General features: G+C 33.8%; 1 protein-coding gene across 1 annotated transcript in view; it reads right to left on the reverse strand.

Annotated features, from left to right (window-relative positions):
- The window catches only part of senp7 (SUMO specific peptidase 7), a 28,737-nt gene extending 13,613 nt beyond the window's left edge, over positions 1-15,124 (reverse strand). Inside the window, exons 1-9 of the mRNA XM_056465423.1 lie at positions 14,941-15,124; positions 14,580-14,730; positions 12,487-12,582; positions 10,708-10,811; positions 6,616-7,129; positions 3,759-4,047; positions 1,856-2,037; positions 1,627-1,704; positions 47-80 (exon numbers count right to left, since the gene is read on the reverse strand). Coding sequence (XP_056321398.1) covers positions 47-80; positions 1,627-1,704; positions 1,856-2,037; positions 3,759-4,047; positions 6,616-7,129; positions 10,708-10,811; positions 12,487-12,582; positions 14,580-14,690 — 1,408 coding nt within the window. The 5' untranslated portion in view covers positions 14,691-14,730; positions 14,941-15,124. The remainder of the gene's footprint in view (positions 1-46; positions 81-1,626; positions 1,705-1,855; positions 2,038-3,758; positions 4,048-6,615; positions 7,130-10,707; positions 10,812-12,486; positions 12,583-14,579; positions 14,731-14,940) is intronic.
- Between the last annotated feature and the right edge of the window lie 1,526 nt (positions 15,125-16,650).

Below are 16,650 nucleotides of genomic sequence, written 5' to 3' on the forward strand. Positions count from 1 at the left end.
AAGTAATTCAGTTTTTTGTTAAATTTAATCTATAAAATGTGTTTACCTTTCAATGAAAACGTGATCTTGTATGGAGTGATCTAAAAAGCAATGTATAAAAAACACTCTGAAACAGACATGCATCCAAAAACATTCTTCATAAACTTGTTTAATTATTTTCATGCAAAATTTTTGTATTTATGGAATAGGCTAATTCTGCTACTGGTATTAGTCTGTCTTAAACCTCTTTTATTGAATTAGATCAGTGAACATGTTAAATATAAGTTTTACTATTTATAAATGCAAAATAGTTTACTGCTGCATTATCAAATCATTTTCATTGAACATGAACATGAAACATTTAACATTCAAAAGGCTATATTATTATTATTACTAATATTACTAATATTATTAATAATAATAATTTTACTAAGCAAACTATAATTTATGCAGATTTCATTTTGTTTTGACGAAGTATTTATTTTACCCAATTACAGAATATTTTATAGATATTACAGCTCTCAGTGCCTTCATGCTGATAATTAATAAATTGTTTTGTTTTGTTATATCAAATATGTGACCTTAGACCACAAAAATCTAGTTGCAAGTTGTCCAGGTTTATTATTAGGAATAAATTACATATATTACGCCATTAATGCTTGTACAATACATTTTATGGTTCAAAATTATACATTTTTCTATATAAATAGAAACCATATCAAGTAGGAATGCACAATATATGGTTTCAGCATCGATATCGCAATGTGCACATCCGCAATAGTCACATCCAAGGAAGTGCAATGTTGAGTTTATATGTTGGGACTATATTTTACCAGGAGCCAGAGTTCAGAACCAAAAGATTTCTGGATTCATTGAAGAGTTTTACCATAATAGAGTGAAAGTTTATCATTTGCATGTTCAGACACCAGAGTTGAAAATATTCAGGCAATTGTAACTCTAATAAAGATATATTTATTAAATTATTTATAAAATGAAGACTATACAGTGTTACTTTACAATTGATTATTCACTTTCTGTGCCTGTATACTGTAATGTAAAATATTTCACTTCTACCTTTCCAATACGAACACGGAATAATCCCCATGATCTTTCAGAATAGTCCCAAATCAGTCAAATTGAACGAATTCTTTCCAAATAGAGCTATTCAAGCTATTTGATGAAACTCTATTCATATCGCAATAGAAATCACAGCAAAACTAAATATCGCAATGTCAAACTTTTCCAATATTGTGCAGCCCTAATATCAAGTTAAGATGTTAATGTTCCATGAAGACATTTTTTTTTTATTTCCTAGCATAAATATACCAAAACATAATTACTGATGTACTTTCTCAATATTTTCGACTTTTTTTTAAAGCCTCAGATTTCACATTTTCAAACAGTTGTATCTTAGCGAAATATGGTCCTATATTAACAAACACACATTAATGTTTTATTATTGAGTTTTCAGATCAAAACTCATTTCAAAATATATTGACCCTTATGACTTGTTTTGTGGTCCAGGGTCACACTTTGGCAGCTGATACACTGGTGCATCTCTAATGTAAACCACAGCTATATAGCTTTGTTCAGAATGATTCAGATATATTTCCTCACTTCAACCTCTCAAAAACAAATCGCTCTCACCATCATAATACCACTGGATTTGGCACTAACTCCACCCATGTGAAGGGAGGACAGCGGTAGCGGAATACCTTGAGATTCCTGACAGCAAAAACACAGATACGCACATCAATACCAGAGCCTGATCACAAGTCCTCTTTAATTTAGACAGACATTTATCATATATAAATAAACTATGTATAAAGTACTTATTTGGTGCATTTTAATGCAGCACGTGGATAATCATGCTCACCTCTTCATGCATCTCTGTGATGCTTGAATAAGACTCTGGACTTTTGGTCTGCTCGTAAACTCTTGTCGATTCATCTACTATATTCATGTCTTTTGTACCCTCTGGTGGCTGGATGTTTAAGGATGAGTTTTTCTTCTCTTCTCTTCCCTCTTCTTCATCTTCCTCTTCACTGGAGAGAACAACTAAACAAGGAAATAAAATAATCATTTTCTTCAAATAATAACCATGCAATTTTTGTATGAACAATGCGCGAAGGACAACTTAAGAAAAATAATGTTTTGTTGTTATGTTATATACAGCCACCTGTAAAATTTGCATTTTTTAAAAAAGTAATAATTTTTCACAGCAAAAAAAAAAAATTAACAGTATTTCCTATTATATTTTTTCTTCTGTTGAAAGTGTTATATCTCTTAGTTTGGCTGGAATATTTTTAAAAATGTAACCAAACTTGCCTAATTAAGCCATCAAATTGCACTTTAAGCTGAATGCTAGTATCTTGCAAAATAACTCGAAAAATATAATGTACTGTCATCATTTCAAGGACAAAAGACACTAGATCTGCCAATTAGTTATTAAAACTATTAAGTTTAAATAGGTGTTAAAAATATCACTTAAGAAATATTAGAAAAAATATCAAACTTTTACAGCAGGGCTAAAACGTTTGCCTTTAACGGTTTATTTGTTGTATATTTGTATACTTCTATTTTAACTCAATAAGTAACTTATTCCTTTAGCAATAACTTTAGTGTCACCTGATCATTCAAAAGCCAACAAAAAAGTCTTATTATTATTCAGGGTTAATACACATTTTTACTACGAAAACTCTATGACTTTTCCATGATTTTTCCAAGACTTTCAAGTAAATTTTCATGACAAATTTTCATTGTAAAAGAAAAACAATGCATGTTTAAATTGATTACAGCATATTGGAAAACACGCAGCAATCTATTTAGTTTCAATTTATGTTTATATCTTTGTAAAATTTAAAAAACTGCACTAATAATGTGAGAATATGTGAGTGGCCAAAGACAGAAAAGAAGTAAATAACCTATATTCAAGTATACAGATATCCATTTTCCATGACTTTTCCTAAACTTTGTGGGTTTTTCTGATATTCCAAAACTTTTCTAGGCCTGGAAAATGCCATGTCAATATTCCATGACTTTTCCAGATTTTCCATGACCGTATGAACCCTAATTATTAATAGTTCAAACAGTGTAGTGCAATGTTTAAAAAAGTGTACTGGGAATTGTCCTGTTAGAGCTAATTGGTTAAAAGTTTTTATGAGCCGTATGTTTGGACTTCAGTCAGTTGGATCCATTGTCTTTGATTTTAGGTCTCCCTGTTGGACGTTTGCCTGACAAATTCATTAATTGTTTATTTGACATTTTAGCCTTTGCTGCCATAAAAATATACTGATAAACTGGATCAGTGACAAACCCCCATCCTTGAAAGGGTGGTGCAATATTATTAGAGAAGTGGTTCCCGTTAGAATTCCTTACCTGTGCCATTCATACATACACTGAAGCTTTTCATCAAGTCTGGACTCCTTCCTTGAATTTTATTGATGTTTCTTCAAGCTATATTTTGAGTTATGGTACGACATGATTGAATTTGTGAAATTTATTTTACTATTGTTTTATCTATATATGTTTTCTTTTTGTTTATTTATTTACTTATTAGTATTAACATTATTTATTTATTATTTTAATATTAATGAATGTATATAATTTACTCTGTCTTTCTTTAGCATTGCATTGTTAAAATGGCCATTGTCTGTTGGTTTGTTTCAGTGTGTTTTGTGATTAATAGTTAAAATGTTAATAGAAATATGGGGGAAACAGTGTACTGTAAAATTGTTATCAATCAATAAAAATGATTGCTGAATAATGTGAGCCCTTACTAGTTTCATCCTGGCTGAAATTAGAGGACTCCAAGGTGAAACTCCGTATCTCGGCAGTGTCTAAGGTGAGGTCTGAGTTCAGGAGCTGGTCTTCTGAGAGGCTGTCCATGCGACATCTTTTAACTGGGATTTGAAAATCAGTCCCTACCGAGAGGCGTAACACACTTCCTCTCATCCCTTCCACTTCCTGCACCACCTCTCCATTACTACACAAGTGATTTTCTTCATGTTTTGCAGCATCCTTTGGGCTCTCTTGTGATTCTCTCCTTTCCTTCTTTTTGGAGAAAAGCTGTAAAATCAAAGGTAGTATAATAAAGTAGTAAGACATAGTAAAGATATACTATAAAATAGTCCAATAAAAGTATAGTAATATTTTCATGTAAATCATAATCAATGGAGCACTTATGGAGGTTCTAGAGGGCTGTTTTCATTTTGTTTTCATAAACCAGCTAAATTAATTTAAAAAAAGTGATTAAAAAAAGTTTTTATCAGTTCTTTAATGGAACACTTTATATAAAAATAGGCTCATTTTACAACTCCCCAACAGTTTGAAGTAAGTTTTACCATTTTTTTATTCAACTAGCCGATCTCCAGATCTGGCAGGAGCACTTTTAGTGTATAGCACAGATCATTGAATTAGATTAGACCATTAGCATCTTGCTCAAATATGACCAAAGAGTTTCGATAATTTTACTATTTAAAGCGTATTTAGGACAATTTTGTAGTTACATTGTGTACTAAGACAGATGTAAAATGAAAAATTGCTATTTGTTTGAAAATGTTAAAATTTGCTACAGTGTTTCCCAACCCTGTTCCTGAAGGCACACCAACAGTACACATTTTCAACCTCTTCCTAATCAAACACACCTGAATCAACAAGGCATGGACCGGTATATAATTCTGACGGTATGATAACCTTGAATAAAAATATCACAGTTTCACGGTATTGTGATTACTGCCATAAAATATATATTTTTTAAATGTCTGGATAAAAAACTAAAACTTTTTCCCCTTTTGAACAAAATACATTTTATTTTGAGAAACATTTAAAATATTTTGGAGCAGTAAACATGTCAGGCTAAATAATTCAAATCAATCATTGACTATATATATATATAAATAAATAAATAAATAAATAAATAAATAAATAAATAAATAAATAAATAAATAAATCGGACACATATCTTAGGAATGGTATAGCAGAACATTTTGGCAGTTTTAAAACCCTGACTTTTCCAAACCACAGTATACCTTGAAAACGGCTAAAAGCAACTCAACAGAATTTAATGGGTCTTATAAGGGTGAGATCCAAAATATCTATTGTTGGTGTGCCTCCAGGAACAGGGTTAGGAAACACTGTTCTCGGCCAGTATGGCTAGAAACTATACTCTCATTCTGGCATAATTATCAAAGACCTATGCTGCTGTACAATGGCTGCAGTAGAAACAATGATATTATGCAGCACCTGAAAATATCCCCCTGATTGGATATACAGTGGTCCCTCACTATAACGTGGTTCACTTTTCGCAGTTTCTCTAATTTTTTTCATGCAATTTGACATGCTTTTTTTCTACAGCCCATTGTGTTCTGTGTCCTGACTGACTGTAGACCACTGTCAATCAATCTCCTCCATGTCGTGTCTCCTGTACAGTACAGAATACATTCAGCTTGCCAAATTTACAGAAATCTTCGATCACTAGCAGTGTGTCTCTGAAGTGCTTGACTGTATGTTTGCAAGTTTTCTTCCCACAATGTCGACAAAATGTTCTGCACTGTCAAAGGCACCTGTGCTAGCACCCAAAAGGCAGAGGAAGATGCTAACCATCGCACAAAAAGTTGAACTTCAGTACATGCTAAAGGGAGGTAAAAGTTACACGACTGAGTATTATGGAATAAATAAATGAGAATCAAATGGTTTTGATCTTTGGTTCAATTCTATAATACTGGACTAACTTTTCTACAAAGGTTTGAACTTTGAGAGTGTTTAAACAAGAGAGAAAAACATGAAAATGTGAATGCCTGTTTGAGAAAAGTGTATAAAGTGTGTAGTGAGGGATTTTACAGCCTTAAAACATCTATAATAATTGTAAAAAATAAAGCTTGACTACTTTGCGAATTTCGCCTATCGTGGGTTATTTTTAGAACGTAACTCCCGCGAATAACGAGGGACCACTGTATTGATGGAAGTCAGGCACTGCATACACAGACATGGTCTGAATAGATTTAAAAATGGTAATACTAAACTGTTAAATTTATTTATTTTTTGCATACCATCATAAAAATAATATAGTTGTGCTGCCTAGTGTTTATGTAAACCAACTGATTTTTATGATACCTTGATGAACAGAAGCTTTAAAGAAAAAAACAAAAACATTTGTAACATTACAAATATCCTTCTGTCACCTATCATCAATATATTGATGTACTACATCTGCACAATCGATCCTTTCATTTAGAGCCATTAAATACTAAAATACTGTAGTGATACAGGTCTGTCCTCATTTACTCACCCTTTACTCATTATAAACCTTTATGTTTTTTCTTCTGTTGAAATATGTTTAAGAAAGCTAGAAACCTGTAACCATTGACTTCTATTTAATTTATTTTTCTCCCATCACTGTCAGTAGTTGCAGGTTTTCAGCCTTCTTCAAAATATTTTCTTTTGTGTTTAGCAGAAAAAAGGGTAACTCAAGGGTAAGTACATTTCAATTTTTTGGTGACTATCCCTTTAAATTCAATAATTTATTAGCTTGCCATTATGGTAAGGGGCAGCAGATAAAAACTTAACTCTGGCTTATGTGCACTACTACAAAAAAGAAATGTTCTCAGAGCTTTTAAAAGTACATACAGATCTTACTTCACTATCTGCTTTTTTTTCTCTTGGGCGTCGGCGTGCTTCTACCGGTGACGAAGAGCTGATTACAGATTCACATCCAGCAAAAAGCACTTCCTCATTCTGCAGAGATCCTTCAATAAGTGTGACTTCATTCTCTTCAAAGGTAGATGGGCTGGTCTGTTTAGGCAACTCTTTACTAATCAGAGCAGCCTGTGGTGATTCACTTTCTCTGGGTGAACGAGAATTACTTGATAGTTCAGATGACTCCACGAGTTTCAGTGATGAGTTCAGTGGTTTGGATTTTGACTCAGTGTTATTATGGAATGGTGACGTAGCTTTTGGTTCAGTTGAGTTTGTTTCTCTTTTCGTTAGACTGGTTCTCGTCTTGTTTTTTAGAGTGGGTGTTGAGGTTTGATCGCTGTGTTTTTTGCTTTCTGATTGGTTTGTCTTTTGCAAAGTTTGCCCGCTACACCTTAGCAAGCTCTGCCCGAGCTCTGTAAGAAGGACATCTTCTAATACCACCTTGACTTGATTCCTGTAGAAAATAAATAAATAAATAAATGCACATAAAATATACATGTTGCATGGGTATATTTTTGGCAATATCCAATTAGATGGTTTAAAATTTTAGATTTTTTTTAAAGATTCAAAAAAGAAAAAAAAAGAAAATCACTGAAATATCAAGTAGAGATCATGTTCCACCAAGACATTTTGTACATTTTCTACCATAAATATAGCAAAACCTAATTTTAAATTAGTAATATGGATTGCTAATCTCTTAATTTGAACAATAAAAGTCAATTATGTCCTATCCTAGCAACCATACATAAAAAGAAAAGCATATTTATTGAGCTTTCAGATAATATATTAATCTAAATTTCAAAAACTAACCCCTATGGTTTTGTGGTTCATGGTAGTATACTTATCATACTGCTGTTGCTCAAACACTTCTGCCAAGTAAAAACAAATTAAAAACAAATAAGAAAATGTCAACTGGTTATATTTTTCTTAACTAAAACACAGTAGCAAACACACTTTAATTGTGGATCCATAACTACTGCAGAGACAGTATACACACAGTGTGTACATGTGCACAGCTATTTACTGGTTTGTTAACTAATGACACATTTGCCATCTTAACACATTTGCAGCGTGTATATGCAAGAAGGAGCATCAACATGCACAGATGGTGCATAAATGATAAGCAAGTGTTTATTTGGAGAGTGTAGATACGCACCATATCATGCAAAACAGGAATTCCCTTGTTGAATTATATGAGTATATATATTCTAACATTTATGAGGCAAACTCCCTTCCCAACACCCAGATAATTTAAGTAGAACAAACAGCCTAAAAACACATGCTCAACACAAACTCGGTATTCACTTCATCCACAAAGCCTATATTTATAGGACATCAGGATTTTTATAGGAATATGTTAAATTCAGATTAGACCAAACATCTCAGTTCTGTCCAAGCGTACACAAAAAAATCAACTGACCTAATTTCCTAGTACACTGAAGTATGCATTGTGCACAGTGCATCACTTCCTCTGTCAGGAAGCAGGTGTAAAATATTCAGTTAAACACCTTAGCAGTTTCTCAAAAAGCATGCAATGATGAGAGTCTTTAGATTTAATAAAAATATGACATAGGCACTTGACAGTAAGCAGTTTAATAACTGTATGGTTTGAAATGACACAATTCAGGAAATGCAATAAAACAACATGTACGTTACAGAGAGCTAATATCTAAGAGCTAATATCACTCACAGATTGTGCCAATGAAACCCTCTTTTGGAGTAAAAAAAAATTCAACTCATGCATTAAAAAGGTGTGAACTTTTTTAACTTTTAGAGAGATACAATACAACGTGTTTCAAATATAATGTGATTTACTAGGATTTGCCATTGCCAGTTTAATGGTATTTGCACCATTATTCAATGCTCAAAAAAAGCCTGATTCTATGTTCCTAGTATACAACCCGCACCTAGTTATCAGCAACTCTTGTTTACGTCCTAATCTGAGAAGGTCTTGGTAGATTGTGCTGGTCTTTATGCTGCTGTTTCTATTATTTCATTCGTGCATAGTGTCAGTAGAATCACCCTGCAGAACTGCCCATTCTAATCAGTGCCAATTACAGTCCAGTGCTTCCCACAGCTTTGAAATATACTTTCGGTGGTAGCACACCATTTACCCACATCACATGAATAGTTAACTTTATGCGACAAACAAAACATTTTTTTATGACACTGTTATACTCCGTTTCTTTTCAATGGGTTAAAGTAAAAAAAAAAAGTCTATGTAATATATTGACATCAAATTAATAAAATAATCAACAAATGATAAATAAACGACAAAGGATTAAAAAAAGGAATAAAAACAGACAATATCTCTAAAAAATATATATAAAAATTACAAGATTAATACTAATGAAAGGTAGATTATTTAAATAAGGCAAATGCGTTGATTAAAGGGCACCCATGATGAAAATCATCATTTGTAAGCTGTTTGGACAGAACTGTGTGTAGGTATGGTGTGTCCACAGTCATATTGGAGTGATATACAGACAATAAGTCTCTTTTTCTTCTATTTCCTGAAATAGCATCCAAATCCTTCCCATTTTGAGGCCGACCGCAACTTGACTTAGGAGTGCGGTTTCTCCGCCCACCGAATTGATTGACAGCTGCGCATTAACATGTCTCTGTAGTAACGCGTATAATCATATCAACAAGACAGGACGTGTGCAAAGCAACCGGGAATAAAAGATCTGTTCAGCTTTCTGTGATCATCAAGCATCATCAAATGTGACCAAGAATGAGTTATTTACGCTTAACACATTTTTAAAACAGTGCACGTTTGTAAAGAATTACAGCTATTTACTTCAGCTTTACTCTATAACCACAGCCGCGCGTCAGTACAATTAAAAAGACGCTTCAATCCCGGATTGTGGACATTAAATCAGGTTTATTTTGTACATCAACGTAATGGATATCCATACAGCAGTGGATATTAATGTGTATCTTGTCACATTTGCGTGCAAAAACAGTGCAAAGCTAAACGCGCACGCTGTCTGTGTTTTTGTGTCTGCTGTGTGTGTTTGTGCGTGTATCTGTGTGTGTGTGTGAACTTTGTAACGATATTGTGTGTGACTCATCCTTGCAACTCCACAACAAATACATCAAATAATCATTGGGAAAGTTCTTACTGTAGTATTTCTCATAAATGTTACGTGAGATCTGCTTCCTTCATGTCTGTCTGTTGTCTGACTCAGCAGAGGGTGGAGATTGAGGCACACTGACTGGCACATGAGCAGTGGGCGGGGAGGACTAGCATTAAAGGCATAGTCCACAAAAACAGCTACAAGATGCTCAGAGCTAAAAATTACAAACTTCTGAAAGGTAAAATAAATAATCTTCTGGGTGTTTTGAGCTGTAACTTTACAGACACACTCTGGAGACACAAAAGACTTATATTAAATGTGGAAAAAGGGGTCAACTAGGTGCCCTTTAACCACTAATGGTGTATATTTTGCAGCCAGTTTAGATGTCATTTCATCCTCTCCAAGCATATAGTAAAGTTTTTACGAATTGTTTAGATTAAGGACTCTATTATTTACTTTTTCTCTCGATCTCGCGACTGTACATGCTGTCAGCTGTGAAGCATGTGGAAAGTAGTCTTTAATAAAAGAGTAATGCAAAACCGCAAACAAGCTTTAGAAAGCGAAAGCAAAAGTTCAATCTCGCACATTTTAGGAGATTTAGAACCCAGGCCAGATTAACTCCCAAAAAGGCGCGTCTCTGTGGGGCTGCAAAGCAAGTGAGACTCGATTGTGGATATTTGGTTATATTGGATAGATTAAAAAAAAGTGAAAAAAGGACGTTAATAATAGTAAAAGTGTGTCACTAAATATACATGGGTGGCCGTTAATATGACTGAGCAGCACGCCCAAGTAAATTCTATGCTATGTGTGAGAAATACCGCAGTCTCATACAAACTCATACAATGTTTAGTAAATCTGTGCAATAATATGTTCACATGACTAATGTTTACTGTGAGTGATAAAGAGCACCCAGTGCATATAGGATCAATCTGTTAATGTGCAAGCACCTTACCTGTGGATTTTCTGCAATATTGTAAGTTCTTGATTGCTCTTTTTTGTTGATTTGGGAGATAACTGGGAGGATGTACCGTTTGAGGCTAGCTGTGTCCAGTGGATCTAACAAAATGAGAATAAAGCCATTCAGACACTACCAAAATATTAAGAGATCTCAGGTGCTAGATGAGGGGGAAAATAGCAAATGAACCAAGTAAGTGGTGATCATACATTTAAAGAGATCACCGTACTTACCTTTTACTTACAATTCACTGATTCCAAATCTTTATAAGTTTCTTTCCTCTGTTGAACACAAAAGACATTTTGAAGAAAGCTGGAAACCTGTAACCACTGATTTTATAGAAGGAAAATCAACTACAATGGAAGTCAATGGTTACAGGTTTTCAGCATTCTTCAAAACATCTTCTTTTGTGTACAACACAAAAAAATCATAAAGGTTTGAAACAAAAAAGGTAAGCTTTAACATTTTTGGGTGAACTATCCATTTAACTATTCACTTAAGTTGATGAGCTATAGAAACTGGTGTTAAAGAACTGTTTATTATAATAAGCATAATTCACAGCCATACCACCATGAAGAATCAAACTAAAGATCTGAAAATCCTTGTAGCAAGCTTATGTGTGAATGCTTCAAGAAAGCAACCATTCATTTGTGTTGTGTTTTATTTTCATTTAATTTATTCTTCATTTATTTATTTGATTGAATCATATAATCATTAGTTATTTATATAATTATCATTATATCATTTTATTGAGTATTAGTTAATGATTTGATTATTATTGATTATTATTTATCATTTTATTATGGTTTTGTATTTTTATATTATTACTCTCCTATAATTATTGCTTTATTATTATTTCTATTTTTCCATATTGTTATAATCTTATGACTGTGTGGATTCAAGCGACACTTGTTTTCACGAGTAAGAGAAAAGAGTCTCCATTTCAAGGCCTGTATTGTCTCTGGACAATGTTGTGAAGCAGTAATTTTCCATTGCTGTTGCTTGTGGTATAATAACACTTGCTGGATTTATTGTGGTCAGATGAAGTCTGAGCATTGAATCATACGCAACTAAGATTATTCAATAAAGAATAAAGTCTGCTCTTTCTTCATAATCATTACTTTGTCTCCTGCTTCTGCTCCTCTCTAGCTTTCTCAGTCAACTGCTATATTGATAGGAGACTGTTATTCAGTTAAATACTGGTTAACAGGTTTGGGTATTTGCAGCTTCGCTGACATGTTGTCTGGCTGGCCAAAGAAACTGCTTTTCAGATAGAACCTTGTGGAAGAGTGATCTAACAAGCCTGCAGCCCAATGCTGGCTACCTGGTTAGTACCTGGATGGGAGACCACATGGGAAAACTAGGTTGCTGTTGGATGTGATGTTAGAGAGGCCAGCAGGGGGTCCTCTACATGCACCCTGCGTAGGTTCTAATGCTCCAGTATAGTAATGGTGACACTATACTGTCAGTGAGCACCATCTTTTAGATGAGACATTAAAGCAAGGTCTAAACCCTCCATCAGCCCTTACACATTATAGCCTCCCAATCCTCCACCATATAGTGATACACAATAAATTTGCTATATAAATATACATAACATTAAATCTTGTATTTTATTAAATAATTGCAGTCCCCTTTTTATAAAATAAATGTAACAAATTATTTCTAATTATAAGATTTCCGCTAATAATGTTTCAAGTGAAGTTCTTATAGGAACAAGAAACTATACAAGGCATATACAAGAAATGATGCATGGTGTAAATGTCACAAAGTCACCTTGGAGTTGCTTTTCCGATCTTTAGACATCTCCGTCTCCACACGCTCATCCTCAACTCCAGAACCTCTCCTGGCAATCTTATAAGGACATTCAGCCTGGGACACATAGAAAGATGCTTTTCAGATATGTTTATCTGGACCACAAAATCAATCTAAATTTGCACAGATATATCAATGATCTATTTTCTTTTTATGCCAAAAATGCTTGGAATTTGAAAAATCCTGTTCCATTAAAATTTCTTATAAATGTTCTACAGTAAATATATAAAAATACGGGTTTTGATTAGTAATGTGCACTACTAAGAACTTAATTTGTAAAACTTTAAAGATTTTGAGTTTAGCCTTTTTAGATTTTGTAAATATTTAAATTTTTTGAACCCTCAGATTCCAGATTTTTAAATGGTTTTATCTCTGTAAATAATATGCATTAATTAACTTATAATGCATTAATCTCAATTTCCAACAAAGGACACCTATGACTGGTTTTGTAGTCCTGGCTTACAAATATGAACATACTATTTAGTAGGGCTGCACAAAATATCATTTCAGCATCGATTTCGTAATGTGATCATTCGCAATAATCACATCGCAGGATATGCAATGTTCAGTTTGCATTAGAATTGATCATTTGCATGTGTTTTTGATGCCTGTGATTGAATGATTTTAAAAACATTCAGGCATAAGAAATTGTACAATTTGTGACCTTAACTATGATTAATTTTATTGAATTGCTTTTATTTTAATCATTCAGTTACTGTACATGAATACGGACTTGGGAAACGATAAAACACTTTATTTCAACTGGATCTTTTTCTTGATTGTATTTAAACATTGTTATGCATGAAAATACTCACAACTAGGCATGGGACGTTTTCAAGGTATACCGTGGTCTGGAAACGTCAAGGTTTTAAAATCGTTATAAATATTGTTATACCGTTCCTATGGTATGTGTAATATTTACTTATTTTTTTGTTTTTTAGGACAACAGTATTTCCAGCAGAAAAGAAATCCAAAGATGCCATTTTGTGTTTTTGAAACAAATAGACAAAAAAAGACAGAAAAGACAACAGAAGTCAATGATTTATTTGAATTATTCAACCTGACATGTTTACTGTTCCAAAACATTTTAAATATATTGGCTGTGTCAAAAATTGCCTACTACTCAGTAGGTACTGCATTTGAATTTATTACTTGATCGATAAAAAAGTATGTTTTATACAGTATGAATGGGAGTAGTATGAATAGAGCTCGTACCAAGACGTACTACGCTTCACTCCCATTCATGAATTCTCTTGCGGTGCATCATGGGACAGCATAGCGACCATAGGATGCACACTTCAGAATCTCACCAGAAGTAGTAGGTCATCCGGGTACTTCACACATACTGTTTTTCGAATTCTGTGAATTCAGACATACTACTGTTTTAAGCGTACTGTATAGTATGTAGGTATGTGATTTCAGATACAGCCATTGTGTTCAAAGCCAAAAAAGTTCTTGTTTTTTTTTAACACATAAATTTAAAAAGAATATATTTTATAGCCGTATTCACAATACCGTGAAACCGTGATGCTTTTATCCAAAGTTATACCGTTAGAATCTTTTACCGCCCCATGCCTACTCACAACACATGCAAATACAGAAATGCACTGCAAATAGCACAGACCACAACAAAAACGTGGCAGGGGACAGCAAAAGGTTTATTGATTGTTTATTAGATTTGATGGAGATGCAAATAGGAAACATTAATTCATCAGTCTCTGACTAAACATGTGCATGAAAATACTCACATCACATGCAAATACAGAAACGCACTGCAAGTAGCACAAACAACAAGAAAATGTGTCGGGGGACCCCAAAAAGTTTATAGAGTGTTTATTAGATTATATGGAGATGCACTCCCAAGGCAGAATCATCCAAATTGATCTAACATTATAAATTCTTTTCAAATAGACATTTAAAGTCATATGGTGAAATTGTATTCATATCGCAATATATATCGCAAAAAAAATTGCAATGTTAGATTTTTCCAATATCGTGCAGCACTACTGTAAAGCACTGTAAACACCACTATATTGTTTAATGCATTGCCATACCTGACGGTTGTCACGTTTGATCTCCGGTGAGAGGATCAGAGCTCTCCTCCGCTCCGGCGTTATATTACTGGAGTCAGACAAAGTACTGTTATGTTTTCTTTCCTGTGGCATTCTGCAGAAAAAAAATACTTCAATGCTTCTTTCGGATCAGCTAAAGAAGAAAAAAAAAAAACATCAGAGATCACTAACGTTACATAATATCAACTGATAACCAAAACACTGCACTTGTTTACATATATCATCAGCGCAGAGAGCAACATTTACACACATGCACAATAAAAGTGAACGTAACTCTGCTACAGCTAAATACAATGTATTTTTACTCGTTCACCTGGTTTCTGTTATTCTACATCACACCTACATTTTTAAGTCCCAGAGTTAGTTTAATCTGTAGAACATGGTAAATGAGGACATTCAGCTGATGAACTGAAAAATAAGCACATGAATATTGGGATTATTCTCCTCGGTTAAAAACTTCCGCCACTGACAGGAAGTCGGGCGCTCTTCTTCTTTAGAAAAATCACAAATGTATTTGGCGCCATCTAGTGATACGGATAACGTGTTAGTTCGATATAAACTAGTGTGATCCTTTGGTGTGAGCTTGTTTTTTCCTTGAAATTAACTTTAGATGCCATGTATGATTATGACCTTGTATTAACACCGCACTAACATGTCTTTGTTGAGGATTAATTTAATATTATACAGGGTTGTCCCTTTGAAAATGCTTTCTCTCTCAGCGAAAACTTTCCATTATGTATAAGAGAACGACCGTGGGGATTTGGTCCCATTCAGGCATGAAATAAGGCACTGACACAAACTCACAGTCAGCAATTCAATTCATTCTGAAGGTTTTCAGTGGGGCTCAGGTCTGGTATGGACTATATTCTGCTTTTACATGTTACACCAGAGTAGGGCATTTGTTAATGCACACAGGGGCGGACTTAACCAATAAGCGAGGTAAGCAGTCGCTTAGGGCCCCCCGGGGAATTAGGGGGCCGCAACCAATGCCAAGAAGCCTATATTAATCAAGAAGCTTTCTTATAAATTTCCCATCATATGTTGTAAATCTTTTCCCAGAGATGGGTTGCAGCTGGAAAGGCATCCGCTGCGTAAAAACATGTGCTAGATAAGTTGGAGGTTCATTCCGCTGTGGCGACCCCCGATTAATAAAGGGACTAAGCCGAAAAGAAAATGAATGAATGAATGAATTTTGTAAATCTGTCCAGTGTGCGAATTATACATTGACAAATGATGATTGGGGATAGGGGTCAACTTTTTTTTGGTAATAGTTTGGTAATACATGCTTCAATGAATCAAAATTATGAATGTATTCAAATTACATCTAATTTATTAATAAAATGTATACATTTTCAGTGTTTTGTGGGATATTTAGTGACTATTTTAGAGGTAACAGTAGGGTAAACTACATAAATTGTGTCAATTTTTTCTTTTTTTAGGTTCCATGCAGATATAAACACTTATTTTACAAGAAACGTGTTTTGTGAATACTTAAGATGTCTATTGGTGCTCTAGAACTGCCAGTTTTCGGACTGCTGAATATTTTTCCTAGCATTGACAATGCATTCACAATGGTATAAAACATTATGGGGGGATAAAATGTATATTAATATTATACATTTTTATTTATCAATATTTAAGATATAGATCAAAGATCAGAGAAAGCTGCTTCTTACTTCCTACATCTTGTTTTGATGTCCTTCAGGGGGCATCGAGCTTTAATTAGGGGGGTCAAACCCCCCATGTAATTCGCACCCTGAATCTGTCTATAACCATTAACATTTTATGTCTTTTCAAAACCTGGGGCCCCATGAAGAGTGGAACTTTACTTAATTTTATTTTACATTAAGAATATAAAGGTTTCCACTCAAATATATTTTAACATGCAGTTTATTTACAAAAAATAAAATAAAATAAATGAATCTTCAGAAAAAAATATCTATAGAGAAAGAGAGTGTTTTGAGTTTCAATGCTAGTCCACCCCTGAATACACAAAGGTATTCGGCAGACAATGGTAATAATGCACAAGGGTATTAAGCAGAAAATAGCAGTT

Source organism: Danio aesculapii, chromosome 9 (genome assembly GCF_903798145.1).
Source record: "Danio aesculapii chromosome 9, fDanAes4.1, whole genome shotgun sequence".
Lineage (NCBI taxonomy): Eukaryota > Metazoa > Chordata > Actinopteri > Cypriniformes > Danionidae > Danio > Danio aesculapii.